This window comes from Podarcis cretensis, assembly GCF_951804945.1.
Source record: "Podarcis cretensis genome assembly, chromosome: 15".
In the NCBI taxonomy this organism is placed as follows: domain Eukaryota; kingdom Metazoa; phylum Chordata; class Lepidosauria; order Squamata; family Lacertidae; genus Podarcis; species Podarcis cretensis.
In genome coordinates, this window is record NC_137185.1 from 5,173,318 (window position 1) to 5,189,429 (window position 16,112).

Here is a 16,112-nt window from a genome sequence, read left to right on the forward strand (position 1 = left end):
ATTCCAGCTTGCAAGTCGGTACTGTGTTATATTCTCTGGAGATGAGAAATATTGCCTTAAGTAACTGGTAAGATCTTACTATTAATCTCCTTTTAGTGTGCTATTTTTTATTACTACTACTACTACTACTACTACTACTCATCCTTAACCACAGATTTCCCAATTACAACAATATAAAAACACAAGGTTAAAATCAGTTAAAACAATTTACAATCAAAAGAATAGGGTGAGTCCATATATATCAGGTGTCAAGACTAGGGTAAAGAGATGCATTTTCTGCATATGACGAAAGCTATGTAGTGAAGGTGCCAGGGGAGAGAACCCCACATCTTAGGGGCTGCTGCAGATAAGGCCCTCTCTTGTACCACCCTCCTCCCAAACTTCCGAGAGAGTGAACTACAAGAGGTCCTCTGTTGATCTTAATACCCAAGAGCATCTGTAGGGAAGAAGGTGGCCTTTCAGATATTTGTGATTGTACCTAAGAGCTTGGGCATGCCCTGCGGGCAACCTATGTGCTGTTCTCATAAACTATTTTTCAGAATCTCCCCTTTCCCATTTCAAAATTGACTTGTTGCATACCTATGGAGGGCTGTTGTTTGAGAAATGCAATGCCTGCGAAGTGTTTCCAGATTGCAGACATTCTGACTTTGTAATTCCAGAAGTAGTGGGAGAATGAATCCTCTCCTGATGTAGAAAAGAAAATAATTTGGAAACTACGCCAAAAGGCTGTAGAATCTTTTAAGGGTTGTGCTTATGAATTTTGTACATTAACGGAAGGTGATCATCACAGATAAGGCGTGACTTGCACATCTATAGGAAACACTGACAGTTTATCAAGCAGCAGTGAAATCATAAGGTAAAAGAGCTCCTGCAGATATTTCCCCAACTATTATATCCCTTGGCTGTTATCCAAAAAGCTACTGTACATATGTATCCAGAGGGAGTTTTGACTTTTTTTCTTTGAGCAGCAGATCCTCTACCACAAGCATGTTTTTAAAAAGCACATACACACACAAACTAATTTTTGAAAGGGGTGTGCTTCAGGGCTTAGTGAAGGTTGTCAAATCTAAAAAGTGCCTAGGATTAATTATGAGGCTCTTTGAGTTGCCCCTTAGGTAAAGGTAAAGGGACCCCTGACCATTAGGTCCAGTTGTGGCTGACTCTGGGGTTGCGGCGCTCATCTCGCTTTATTGGCCAAGGGAGCCAGCGTATAGCTTCCAGGTCATGTGGCCAGCATGACTAAGCCGCTTCTGGCGAACCAGAGCAGCACACAGAAACGCCACAAATAGTACTTCAAAGTATACCAGAAGGTCAATTTCCTATACCAGCCTGCCCACCCCTCCAAATATTACTGGACTACAAGCTCTCTTCAACCCCAGCTATCACATCCCATGATCAGGGGTAATGAGAGTTGGTAATCCAATATTTGTTTATTATTTCAATTTTACTATTTCAGTTCAGCGTCCAATACCACTGTTGGCTCCAAATGTACATTATATAGTAGTTCTCATAACCCTATGAACACAATACTTTTTAATAAAGAATATTCATGGAATTCAGCCTTTCCTGAAAATAAATTTAATTTTGTTTAGATCCTTTAAAGAGGAACAGGAAAGGGACAATGTATATAACCATATCTCCCACATTAGAAGACTGAGTGATTGTGGAACAAAATATAATAGCAAAAAATGTGTGTCCTCAAGGTTTTCTTAGGCTTCGTAGGTGAAATTTGACCTGCTGCTGTAAAAACTACATTTAGACAGACGTCTGCAATAGCATATAATAAAACCAGCTAACTTGGCATGAAGGATACCTTTAATTCTATGGTACTGTGTTTATGAGGGGGAAAGATACACTGAAAGCTATAGTAAAGAATGTTAGATATTGTTGACATACTAAATTGACTTCAGGCTTTTTCTTTTAAAAGAAGAGCTTGAGTGGTTAAAAGATATCAATTCAGTAATGCTCCTCGTGATTTGGTTTTTAGTCTAATGAGAAATGAAAAGGCAAGGTGTCAAGTTTGCTTGTGAGCTTCCCATAATGGGCATCTGGTTGGCCACAGTGCTAACTGGATGCTGGAGAAGATGGGAGAAGGTTCAGCAGGGGTGGGGAATCTGTGGCCCTTCAGATGCTTTTGGACTTCAAGGCTCTTCAGCCCAAACAAGCCTGGCCAATGGTCAAGGTGGGAGGCAGTTGTAGTCTTGACAACATCTGGACAGCCACTTGTAGTCCACCCCTGCTTTAAAAAGTCTTGCTGCATCAGTAGAAAGGCTTAAAACAACCATGGAGTAGAGACTTGATGGTTTTGTTTAAACTGCATCTTCAAGTGGGGAAGTACGTATGTACACATTAATTTCTAAACTGTATGCTTGCGCAAGAGCTGTTAGTTTGCTACTATAGATTAGTTCAATTATTAAAGGTTCCACTGAGCCCAGATCTCCCATACAAGTACTGTAGGAGGTTTCCCATTGCATCTCTGCATGTTTTTGTGTTTGCCTTCCTTTCAAATAGCTTCTGCTGGAAGTTGGGGTAACATTGCCTGGTAACATCCCAAATTCAATCCCTGGTATCTTCGCTTTAAAACGGATCAGGTACCAAGTGCAGAAAATAAATTATTTTGATCTCAGAGAGCCTCTGCCAGTCAGAGTAGAAAATACTGAGCTAGATAGGCAAAACAGTCTGACCAGTGGCTTACGTTCCTCTGTTCTTTTGGGAGTGGGTTGTTCTTACTCTTTCACACTTTAAAAGGTAAACCTTTTGAGGTTTAAGAATGAATTGTGCATTCAACTTTACTTCAGCAAAGAAGTGTACCTCAGCTAACAGAATTTTGGGGGGAATGCTGTGCTTCCCAGTAAAATATCAACTAACCATGTCGAAAAAGTCATGAAAACATAAGATGTAGTCCAAGAACCTGGCGCCATCTGTGTTCTCATTTCTTGAGATCTGCTGCTGATTATCCAATAACACTTCCCCTGTGTTTCGCTAGCCGCATTTATTTTTGTAACAAAGATTATTATTATTTTTCTTTCTAAATTTATTTAAGGGCTTGTTACCATTGCTGATTAGATGGTCAGCTGTCGAGGCAGCCACTCTTTATATAACAGGATATTGTTTTGTTCATCATGTTGCCACATTTGGCAAACTTTTAGCTTAATGCGCCTTTTGGGAATACCAGTCTGACCTCAATCTGAGTAAAGCCTTAATAGTCGACGTGAGGGAGGCTTGCAGGAGGTGGCGGCGCTCATTTTTCCCCCTGCAGACTGTATATTTGTTAGCGCATGTTAATCAGATTCATCATTCTGTTTAATAAAGATTTCATCTGCCACGCGAATGCATAATCGGCTGTGTCTGAGTGACTGACCTTTGTCTTGAGCAGATTATGAAAACTGTATTAAGCATCATCGGGCAAAAAAATGACAACCTTATTAATTTGTCCTTTATGTGTTTTTCAGCAGATTGCACCTCATTATTATGCAAACGCATTACCCAGAGCAAGGAGCCCAGAAGTAGCTCATTAACGTTTCTTTCCTTTGATTTGCAACAGATTTTCTATTGGGGAGTGTGCAGGCAATAATTGCTAATTATGTGAGTTAAATTGTACAGTGCCTGCCTTTTTACCCCCACCCCCTTTCTCTTCTCTTCTCTTCTCTTCTCTTCTCTTCTCTTCTCTTCTCTTCTCTTCGTCATATGTTTTTGAGAATGTAGCAGAATGTTCTTCAGGAGCCACAGAGTTGTGGTAAGGCAGTAGCAAGCCCTAGAAGCTGAATTATGGTTGCATGCCTTCCATTTTTCAAGCCTCCAGTTCCACGAAGCATAATTAGGACAGATCAGGATTATTATTATTTTTATAATGGATGGGCTCATACACAGCTTCTCCTTTTAAAGGAGATGAGAATCAGTTGTCAAGATAATTAATGGAAATATCCATCAACAAGCAAACACATGCAGTGGGTAAAATGTTGCCTTGGAGGGAGAAATCAAATCTCATAGCCGGCTGGATTTGGCCTTTTATTCACCCTCTGTTTGTGGCATTCTTCAGGCTAAACCCAGCTTCATTGTTTTATATCCCACTTATTCCCGTAATGGTTTTAAATAAAAGTTTTTGTTATTATTTTAACCAGCTGTCTTTGTCCCTCCCAAAGCTGGCACTGGCAGTATAATTCCCCATGAAATATGTAAGTGCCGAGAAAATTAAATGTGCGGATTTGGCAATCATCTGCGGTTTGACAACTTTGCTCCTAAGTGCGTAATTGGTTTAAGCCGGGTAGTGCTTCATACTTATCCTGAACCGTATCTTCTGTAATCTGTCTGCCACTATAGCTGATAAGACTTGGCCACAACTGAAGTTTTTGCAGCGCCAGAAATGAAATCCTGATCCGTTAAGGGTTTTTTTGGTTGGATTTAGCTTTATAATCTGGTTTAGAGAATTGTGTGAGTAGACAAATCTAGGAGGAGACAAACCTTTCTGAAAAGATGTGATGAAAATCATCGGATTGGCTTAGGTTTTCTAACTAAACTCTTGTTGACAGCGTAACCTATATTTCCATCTCTTCCCTTACCGTCTTTCATCTTTGAGATGTGCCCATTAGGCCAGTTTCCAGCTTGAAATTATTTTTCATCTGTAAGGTGTGTGTGTGTACATGTGAGTATATCCCATAGATAGTTATAAAAGCACCAAGCAGCACTAATGCAAGCTTCTCTTGAATCCCTCTTAGGATTTGGTTAATCACTTAAATAATACATAGGTTACTGTGATTAACAAAACGGGGTTTTTTTTAATTTATGTGGCAAACATTTCGGCTTCTGCCTTCATCAGCTATTCATGGTTGACCATGGTAGCAGCTGATGAAGGCAGAACCCCCTCAAAAATTGACATATACATTAGAAACGCAGGAACAGTCAACTGGTGTCCTTCTTTAGAATGTCTGGAGCTGCCTATAGGGTTATAACTGGAAGCGATTGTCCATTTTCCTAAGACAGTAGTGGGAAACCCTTTTCAGCCCAAGGGCTGCGTTCCCTCAAGGACTGCCTTCCAAGGGCCACATACACTGGTGGGTGAGGGGGGAGGGAAGGGTGGCGCCAGGACAAAAGTGGGCAGAACACCCGGAGGAAGTCTTCCATTGGTCTAGTTGGCTACTTTCCAGTGAGAGGAGGATGCTGGATTAGATGGGCCTTTGGTCTGATCCAGTACGGCTCTTATTGTTTGTTAAGACGTGAAACAATGGCATCAAGTTACAAGAAAGGAGATTCCAACTAAACATCAGAAATAACTTTCTGACAGTAAGAGCCGTTCAGCAATGGGACGGACTCTCGGGAGGTGGTGGACTCTCCATCCTTAGAGGTTTTAAAGTAGAGGTTGGATGGCCATCTGTCATAGATGCTTTTGTTGAGATTTCTGCATTGCAGGGGGTTGGACAAGATGACCCTTCAGGTCCCCTCCAACTCTTATGATTCTATAACTCTGTGACAGTCATTATGTTCCTATGACACAACTCAATAGGACGCTATGCAGTAGCTCCATTGGAAGCAAAAATGGCTTTCTCAGATTTCCCATTCATTTCAATAGGACCTGCATATGAGATGTTCCTGCTAGATCAGGTCATATCCCTGTCCCTCCTACAGTTCCAGGATGAGTAATTACAGTTTTAAAAAATGAAAAGATCTAGGGCACAGTTAAATACTCAGCCCATGGAAATTGAGAGGTCTGAAAAGTGCCAAATTTTGATGGCATTGTGCTTCTAATCACCTTTACTTCCATGTCAAAGGGATGCGGATGGCGCTGTGGTCTAAACCACTGAGCCTCTTGAACTTGCCAATCAGAAGGTTGGCGTTTTGAGTCCCTGCAATGGGGTGAGCTCCCGTTGCTCTGTCCCAGCTCCTGCCAACCTAGCAGTTCGAAAGCACGCCAGTGCAAGTAGATAAATAGGTACCGCTGCAATAGAAAGGTAAATGGTCTAGCTTCCGTCACAGTGTTGCATTGCGCCAGAAGCGGTTTAGTCATGCTGGCCACATGACCCGGAAAGCTCTCTGCGGACAAATGCTGGCTCCCTCGGCCTAAAAGCAAGATGAGTGCCGCAACGCCATAGTCGCCTTTGACTGGACTTAACCGTCCAGGGATCCTTTACCTTCCTCCCCCCCTTTTATTTTACTTACATGTCCTATATTCTAATAGCAAACTCATTCTCTGAGTGCCAATTCTCATGTAGCTAAAACAATGTCCTTCACCCACATCTCCTAGCAGACTTCAGGGAATAATGTTTTGCAGAATTTCAAAAACATTACAACAGCCCAACATAGTTTAAAGCCTACTCAGTGGCTACAGATCATCAACTCTCTGTTGAGGAAAGAAAAACCAGGAGGGAATGGGGGGAGGGAATGGAGTATCCTCAAAAAGGCTCAGGTGGCTGCCTAAGAACCCTCAGCCAGGAGGAAGCCACATAGAAACAGTTTGTTGTATACACACATAACTACAGCTTTTTGTTTGATTAATTGGCTCATTTTTTTAATTGGCTCAGCTGAGAATGGTAACATTGACTAAGAGAGCAGTAGGCTTTTAATGTTTTGTTATTTGTAGCACCAAACCATGATAGCAAGTACCACTTTAGAAGAAGCATTCTTTCTCATCTGATAGACACTGGGGAATACCTCTTCTAAGACAATGTGATGTGTGTGTGTATCCTCTAAAAGTAAATGTGTTTTTTCCTTAAAGCTATTATATTTCTATGAAGATTAATTGATTGATCAATTAACTGACTAATATAATTAATCAGCAAAGATTTCTTCGTTCATGTGATATAGCCCAGAGAGAGAGAGATTCACAGTGTCCGCTTAACTTTACCATATTGCCATATTGAATTTTGTGTTTTACACCCAAAATACTGCATTCCACATTCTTTTGATTTTTAAATTAGAAATCTCTCTTACAAATACATAGATGTATACAAAAAGCTAAGCCAAATAAGGACTTCTATTGGACCCATCCAATTTTTGAATGTCGGTCACCTTTTCTGAACATTTTCTAAATAGAATTATCTCTAGGAGACACACTATAAACATTAAAGTAAGCAAACATGCCTCTAGAGACCCTGAGATCTTATTTTGTTTAGCCATAAACTGCATTTTTAAGCAGAACCCAACACAACAAACAAAAGGAAATGTTCAGTGCTACTGTACGTCTTTATTAAAAATGTTTTAATACTGAACTCTCCAGTAGCAGCTGGCCGCGCTTCTGACATTCCAGTTCCTCATTTCTAATTAAGCCTTTTGATTTACAGTAAGACTTATGAAGCGTGCTGAGATGGGGGAGCGAATAAGCTTGTTTTGGGGTTTGGTTTGGTTTTTTGTTACTTTAACGCATTGTATGGTTATTTTTGCCTGAAGAAAATGAACTGGGTTTTCCCCCCGCGCTTCCAATTAAAGCAATCTTTTAGTGCAATTTTGAGGTGGTTGAATTAGACGCAGCTTCTAGTAGATTCTGTATTATGAAGATCTGCTTAAAAAGAGTTCAGTAGCAGATGCTGAGATTACAAATGCAACATTCTAATTGTTCTGTATTCTAATGAGAGCTATTGTCGCCAGCCAGTATTTTAGAACTGTTATGATGCAGTCCTGGACGCAGCTGCCGCTGACCCCTCAATTGCAGCATTAACAAACCCCTCTTTGTTATCACTATGGGAAATCTCCTAGCTGCTGAGGGTGTGATTTCAACACAGAATGGCATTCATGTTTGGAGTGGAGTGTGGGGAACCTTCACATTATTTTACTTTGCTTTATTTACAGTGTTTATAGGGCACCCCATCACAGGGGTTCTGCTTTAATCTAAAGCAGATTAAAAGGCTTGAGAAAATTAAAAAATGTATATTTGCCTGGTGCTTAAGTCATACTAAAATAGATGCCAGACAACTCTCTTTTCTCTGAGTCTCAGGTTCAGTTCCAAGCACCTCCAGTTTTAAAAATGAGTAGAAGGGAAGATGAATAGAGCCAGCCTTGTTTTATTTGTTTAGAGAATGGAAGCTGTCACTAGTATTTAGGGATTTTGGAGAATTCAATTAAAATGGAAAATGGTATTGGAAATTATGTCAGTTTGCATGCCCATCTGCAAACAGGAATGATAATGAGGCAGGCGAATGTGATTGGTATTCATCGTCAACATTCCCCTGCCCCCAGTCCTCAATTTGCTTGCCATCATTTCCCCCCAGTACCTTCATGAGAGCACCCCCAGGCCCTAATGAAATGAATGACGTGGACTCTCCTAACAGTAACATATTATTAAATTTGGCCATGGTGAACAGTGAGCCGAATAACATCATTTTTGTGGAATCCAAAGTGCAGCGGAATGAAAACGGTGCTGTGTGGAACCGATATGGGGCGGAATGGAAAGAGATGCCCTTTTTAAAACCTTGATTGTAGCGCACTTGTAGCTGCAAAGCTTCTCTGTAAGCAAGAGCAATCGCCGGGAGGAACTGTCACCCAGTGATCAAGCTCTTGCTTTGCATGCAGAGGTTCCCAGTGTTAGTTAGGATGACTGGCATCTTCAGTTAAACAAGGATCAGAAAGCAGGTGATGGGGAAATGACCTTTTTTTGCCTGAGACCCTGAAGAGCTGGACTCAAGGACTGAATACTCTTGTGGCATAGATTTTGACTGGACAAACAGCACTCTAATCGGCACCTGGTCTGGAAGCACCATCTAAATTTCCCACAATGCCCCAAAGTGGCAACGCATCCAAGTCACTGTGGGTAATTTAAGTAGCGACTTCAAGATCTAGTCTCCTGGCACTCATCAGAACATTGTTTGGTTGTCTGCCGCTGCCGCCAGGTAAACCCACCAGGCCTCACTGACTGTTGAAAAGTATTCCCTCAAGCGTTACTTCATTGCTTTATTTTTGGACAAACTGTCCAATATGCACAGTAGACCGGGGCGGTATGTTTCTGTTGTAGTTTCCAAAACACCATCTTGTGCTTCAGAGAGGGAAACATTGCCAAACTCTGCTGAGATTGAATTTCTTTGTCAGTCGGATGTAATTTCTGCAACAGAAATTCTATCTTCGAGCAGTCGATACAAGAACATTTGGAAGTCATCAGGCAAACTGTAATAAACGATTCTAGTCCCAGGCCTCTTTTATCAGTATGAGTTGAGAGGATGGAGATTCCTTCTCTAAAAAATAAAACAAATTTGAACTTGCGGTATGATCCAGCCAAAGTTAATAACTTTTCTAGTCAATGGGCTTTGGTGGGTGAAGTCTTGGAGTTGTACCAGAGAGATCTGAGTTCAGACCCCCCACCCAGCTGTGAAGTTCGTTAAGCTAGTCTTCCTCTCTTGTAAGGTTGTTGAGAGTGTGAAAATGGGACAACTGTGTGATGATGCAGGATAGAGTATTTTCTATGGTGGCTGTCTGCTTTTGGAATACCCTCCCCTTGCCAGCTTGCCAGGTTCCAATATTGCTGTTATTCTGGCACCTAGTTAAAACATAGATTAGTTTGTTCAAGCATTTTGAAATGTTTTTACTGCTTTAGCCTGATTTGCTTTTTTCACCTGCCTATTCTGGTGAGTTCAGTTACTGAAGTTTACTTTATGTATAAATTTATTATCTTTTCTTTCTTTCTTTCTTTCTTTCTTTCTTTCTTTCTTTCTTTCTTTCTTTCTCGATCACTCGTAGCCGAGTAAGATTGTCTTCCATAAGCACAATTTTAACAATGAATCCATAAGTGAGTGTGGGGGCCAATTCTGGATCCATATGTCCTTCCACAGTGGGGACATTGGTTCCCGGGCGGGAGTTGATCACGGTGTATAATAATATAATATAATATAATATAATATAATATAATATAATATAATATAATATAATAATATACCGCACCCTGGTATCAGTATTAGTGAGATACTTGAGATATTTGTAATAACTTCAAATAACCTTTCGCATACACCTGCTAGGATTTTCTTTCCTAACAAAATGGAAGGAGTCTTCCTCTATCAGAGGAAACATGCAAGCCAATAAATTTGAAATTCCACTTACTTCAGTGGAGAGAGTTTGTTTTACTTACTGCACTTAACAGTCACCCCGTAACTTCCCTTCTCTGAGCAATGGACAAGAAGTGTCAAATCAAATTAAAAACACAATGACTAAGATGCAGTTTGATTAGCAGCATTGAAACAATTAAAAGGAGCTAAAATCCACACCAGGCAGAAAAGCTATAACTTTAAAAAAAAAAAAAAAAAAAATGGGAGTGTAACAGGCGTGTCAAAACTCAGCAAAATGGGATGGAAAGTATCAGATTTTTAAAACCTGGGAGAATTAAGAAAAAGGTTTTGCCTGGCACCTGAAAGACGTTCACAAAAGACTTTTTCAAGTACTCTTGACACCATGCACAGTAATTGTGCAAATGGGGGTCAGAGGGATGAATGTGCTAGCTCCACCCTTAAAATGTGCAGGAAACCTTCATGAGTGCAGGAGGCTCCCTGCTGTAGCTATCATGCTCATCCCCACAGGGTCCCCCCATATGATTACACTGCATCAGAACACCGGGCAAACCTCTTCAGGACTTCCGTAAACAAGGGGCCACTACTGAGAAAGCCCCATCTCCTGTGACCACCCTCCATATCTCAGATGGCAGGGCACTTTGTAGCAGTGCTGGCTGCAGCTGATGGGGACTGAAGTTCAGCACCACCTAAGGACTAGTAGGATTTGTTATGGCATTGACTCTTATGACACCATCAGATGTCCATGTTATCAGATACATGAAGTGTTATTCTCAGTTGCCAGGTATGTGTACACATGGACGTATTTTTTAAAATGCAAAGAATTGGGGTCAAATTTATTTAGCATGTGTCTCTCCTTCCTTTCCTCCATTATGGAACGAAGGTGGTGTATGGTAGGAGTGGGCAGACTCCAGGCTTGCTGGATCTACTTTGTTTTTCACTACAATCCCAAGATGCACCAATCAGAGTCAAATGCAAAATAGAGAAACAGCAAAGTGGGCACTATCCTGACCCCTGAATCTAGCAGTGACCTGGACACTGAGTCAGAGGCTGCAGGGGCACTAGATGGAGAGATGAGTCGGGTTCCAGGCTCAAAGTGGACTGATGAACATAAGGAGACCGTTGCGCCTGAAGCTATTGGACAGGAGCCCCCCAGAAGAACTTCTCAGCCCCCAAGAACTTATAGTGCCAGAGCCCAGATCTTCACAAGCACCTTCCTTTGAAGAACCAGATATCTCCCTACACACATCACCAGTCTGGTGGTGCAAGGAGCAAACTAAGATGAAAGCTATGGAATGTAGGAGCAGTCTTCATCTTCAGGCCAGAGAGCTGCCCTAGGAGCCTCTGATGTTCTCCACAAGGGGGTGGAGCCTGGAAGAGGTAGTCTGGAGACAGATGTTCACAAGGCCTCAGCCAGCTCCCAATTTTGGCAGGCCTGTCCGTGCTCCAGCAACCTTCAACCTAGCCTTGCCCCTCCGGCCTTGTTGCTTTCTCTGTGGGATCTAGCATTGGAACAGAATATGGTGCCCCCGAGAACATCCTCAACCCAGAACCGGAACCCACACACATTTCCTTTTTTAGCCAAAGCTTTATTGATTTCAGCAGCCTCATTTAAGGGAAGGAGAGGCTTTTTGTTGCAGGCATTGCTAAATGGTTGGGATTCTGTATCATTGCTTATTTACTGCAAATCACCTGGAGAGCTACCAGTAGGTCCCAATTGTCCTTCTGCCAGCTGCTGGTATATGTGTGGAGACAAGGCACTGTTTTCCCTCTTTCTGCGTAGTTTTAAGAGGTGGAGGCTGAGCTCTGTAAGGGGTCGGCAACCAGCGGCCAGGGAGCCAAACCTGGCCATCGCCAATCACTCTCTCCAGAGCAATCATCCTGTTTTGTCTGATTTGCAATTTCCACTGCAGTGGTGGATCAAATGATTGGGGGGGGTGTCATGCTAAAAAGGGTGTGCTGGGGGGCAGAGGTCACTAGGATGTGGAAGAGCAAAACCCAGGTGAGGAAGCAGAGGGTGGGGGGGACACTGCCCCACTGTCAAAGGCTCACTGTGGTCACCTGCCAATCGCATTGCTAACTACCTGCTGTTTGACGCAAGCGAGACTCTCGGCCCCTGACGTATTGGGTTGGGGGGCTGTACCCCCTTCGAGCCCTGTGGTCTCAAGGTTTCTCCCATCTAAACCCTGAGCAGATGCTTAGCACCAGCAAGGTGGCTGGTGGCAATGAAAGTACATTCTGTGGCAATTCAGCGGAAGCCTAAATGTCTGCAAAAGAAGTTGAGCAATAACTAATTGCCAATAATGCAATACTTCCCTCCCCCCCCCCAGCATGCTAAGTTAACAGACACCTGAAGGGAAATGCAAAACCATTGACTCTATTTATGCTCAAACAGAATGAACCATCTTTTAAAACTCGAGGCAATGATTTCATGCTGGAGTCTGCCTTTGAAATTTATTTGCTGGAGATAGATTCTTTCCCTTCTGGAGCATAACTTAATATTCCTACAAGTATATTTGTTTTCCTCCTCAAAGAGAGAGAAGAGGGAGAGAAATGCAAACTAACTTCTTAGAGGCATGGGAAGAAGCCATTTCTGCTCCTTTTATAGCCAATTCCTTTTATACAGGAATCATGGGTCAGACAACCCATTCTCCCTCATGAATACCTGGGGACTGTTGGGATTGCTTGGTTTTGTTTCGGTTTTTTAAAAAATGTGAATCTACCCTTGAGCGCCACCAATAGTTACCAGACATCCCCTTTCCTACTATTCTGTAGATGGTTGGAGACTGTTCCTCTTCTCTTGTGGAGGTTAAAAGATTTAGCACTGATGGGCTCCAGGTTCCCTCTAAATTCCCCTACATGGAGCATTTAGGCGACAGCTTTATTTTGGCTGTCTTTAATGGCACTTGTCAAAACCGCTAACGTCTGGTTGCTGATTGTATTTGCTAACCTCATCATCTGCTCCTGCCACCATCTGCCTTTCCCAACCCTTTGTCTGATTCCCTCCCAAGTTGAAACAAAACCTTACCATATGGGACCACCAGACCACCAAATTTATGTATTTATTTATTTCCATGACTATTTTTTTATTACTGTAAAATCAAAAGTACAAACAAACGGGGGGAAACATGATTGAAATTACTAAACATAACCCCAGTAGAGGTTGTATTTTCCTAATGAATAGAGAGCAGATAATGTAGAAAAATAAAAGCAGCAAAACACTTCATAAAAGCCGGTTTTTCTATTTTGGTGGAGGAAGAGAGTTTTGTATATCTGAACTGGATAGATAAGAAATGAAATCCCACCAAACAGTGTAGAACTGTTTAGGGTCTTCCTTTCCTTTAGAAATACAGTGGTACCTCGGGTTAAGTATTTAATTCGTTCCAGAGGTCCGTTCTTAACCTGAAACTGTTCTTAACCTGAAGCACCACTTTAGCTAATGGGGCCTCTTTCTGCTGCCACTGTGCCGCCGGAGCACGATTTCTGTTCTCATCCTGAAGCAAAGTTCTTAACCTGAAGCACTATTTCTGGGTTAGCGGAGTATGTAACCTGAAGCGTATGTAACCCGAGGTACCACTGTATGTAATTTGTGATTGCTTTTCTCTGCAGTAGCCAGAGTCCGCAATACATCATTTAAATGCACAAACCTGTAAATTTAAATATATAAGCAGTTTTAAATGTTTCATTTCTTTCCTTTTAGCACCCAGAGTTAAGTATTAAAATCACAAATCCCCAGATACACAATGTATTTATTACCATCAGCAAATCCCAACTAGTTAAATGTTCCCACTTTTTTAAAAAAGGATGTCTCTCTCAACAGTATATAAGGGTTTGTGACAACATGTGCTTCTCTTTGGAAACAGGCCAGGTTAGGTTTGTGCATTTAAATGATGTATCGTGGACTCTGGCTACTGCAGAGAAAATCAAAGTGGACTGATGAATATAATTCTAGATATAGGTAGGTAGCCATATTGGTCTACCATAGTTGAAACAAAATAAAAAAATTCCTTCCAGTAGCACCTTAGAGACCAACTAAGTTTGTTATTGCTATGAGCTTTCATGTGCATGCACAAAAATATTGGTATCTGAAGAAGTGTGCATGCACACAAAAGCTCATACCAATAACAAACTTAGCTGGTCTCTAAGGTGCTACTGGAAGGATTTTTTTTTATTTTGATGAACATAAGGAGACCATTGCACTTGAGGCTGTTGGACAGGAGCCCCCCAGGGCAACCTCCAGGAAACCCAGAGCAGGGTATGGAAACCATAGCAGTGCACCTGCTTTGCATGCAGAAGGCCACTGATTTAATCCCCTGCATCTCCAATTGGACTGGGAGAGACTCCTACCTGAACTCCTGGAGAGCGATTGCCAGTCCGTGTCTACACTAAGACAGACAGACCAATGGACTGACTCAGTGTAAGGCTTTTTCCTATGTCCCTGTGCCCACCTTGTCCAACAATAGATATTCAGCGGCAAACTGCGTCTGGAGTTTGGGGTTCCATGTGGCTATCGTTTGTTGGTGTGTGTGTGAATTAATTCATAACAAATGAAATCGATTTCATCTATATCTACTCATGTGTACCAGAAAATTGCAACCATCTACTGCTTCTTACAACTACGTAACCCCAAAGCTATTGCGTTGTTTGGATTTATTTTAACAATTGGGTGCTGATGAAAAGCCCTGGCTTCAGATCACAATAAGGACATGCAGAATAAATGCAGTGAAATATGCCAGTTCATAAAATACATGCGTGTCAAGAAGAATCTAGAGGGGGTCTCTGCAGCTTTGAGTCGGAGCTTACGGTGGCTTAAAGGAAATGTCCCGGAGTAGCCAAAATGGGCAAGGTTTGCTCTTGCTCCACTGTGTGTTGTTACGGCTTTTGGGGATTTAATACAGGAGTTTCAGAATTGCAGGCTTTCTGGCCTAATTTTTCTTTGTAAGATGTAAGGGGGAATAAAATGTGTGCGATGATATTAATTTGCTGTTAACTAATATGGCACAACATCAGTGGGCGACAGTTAATCTATCAAACCCTGCCATGGCCCCTTTCTTGTTGTTTTAATATGTTATAGGGATGAAATGTGTTTTTCAGATATGTTTTATATTTGTACCAGGTAATGGAAAGTACAATATATTATGTGCTTGTACCCTAGAGGGAGGGGGGAATTGTGAGGGAAATAATTGAACATCGTAAATCTTACCCCGCACTTCAGCCTTTCTTTGCCTTCTGTTTTGTATCTCTCATGCAAAGTTCTTAAACCCAGCCTCGTCCATCACGACACGGCCCCTGCTCTGGCATGCATGGTATCCCTGGCCTGGCTCTAAAGAGCTGAACAGGGTGTACTTGCTAGTCTGGGCTCCAACACCATGTCAAAACCTGCTTTTGAAAGCCCTCTCTACAAGTGACCCACTCTGCAGCAATGGGGGGAAGGAGGCGCTCGGGGCAGAAGGCTCCAAGTTCAATCCCTGCGGTCTCCAGGCAGAGCTGGGCAAGACTGCCATCTGAAACCCTTGGCATAAGGCAGCTTCATAGGAACATGCTTAGTTGTCATTTAGTCGTGTCCGACTCTTCGTGACCCCCTGAACCAGAGCACGCCAGGCACTCCTGTCTTCCACTGCCTCCCGCAGTTTGGTCAAACTCATGCTGGTAGCTTCGAGAACACTGTCCAACCATCTCATCCTCTGTCGTCCCCTTCTCCTTGTGCCCTCCATCTTTCCCAACATCAGGGTCTTTTCCAGGGAGTCTTCTCTTCTCATGAGGTGGCCAAGTCTTGGAGCCTCAGCTTCAGGATCTGTCCTTCCAGCGAGCACTCAGGACTGATTTCCTTCAGAATGGATAGGTTTGATCTTCTTGCAGTCCATGGGACTCTCAAGAGTCTCCTCCAGCATAACTGAAAAGCATCAATTCTTCGGCGATCAGCCTTCTTTATGGTCCAGCTCTCACTTCCATACATCACTACTGGGAAAACCATAGCTTTTACTATACGGTTGGCAAGGGAACATGCTTAGCTGCTTTCTAATGTTTGTCAACATCTTCCTGGAACTTCTGTGGTTTGCGCACGCAAAATAATCACAGTAAAATTACGGTAAAGGTAAAGGGACCCCTGACCATTAGGTCCAGTCACGGACGACT

General features: G+C 42.3%; 1 protein-coding gene across 4 annotated transcripts in view; it reads left to right on the forward strand.

Moving 5' to 3' along the window:
• The window catches only part of BRIP1 (BRCA1 interacting DNA helicase 1), a 229,597-nt gene that overhangs the window by 115,258 nt on the left and 98,227 nt on the right, over nt 1-16,112 (forward strand). Inside the window, exons 22-23 of one of the 4 annotated variants that reach the window (XM_079955408.1) lie at nt 8-67; nt 3,453-3,585. The exons of 1 other annotated variant lie outside the window; for it this stretch is intronic. In XM_079955408.1, coding sequence (XP_079811534.1) covers nt 8-67; nt 3,453-3,510 — 118 coding nt within the window. In that variant the 3' untranslated portion in view covers nt 3,511-3,585. Of the gene's footprint in view, nt 1-7; nt 68-3,452; nt 3,586-16,112 lie in introns of those variants that run through there. 2 more of the 4 variants (XM_079955410.1, XM_079955409.1) reach the window with 2 other exon arrangements.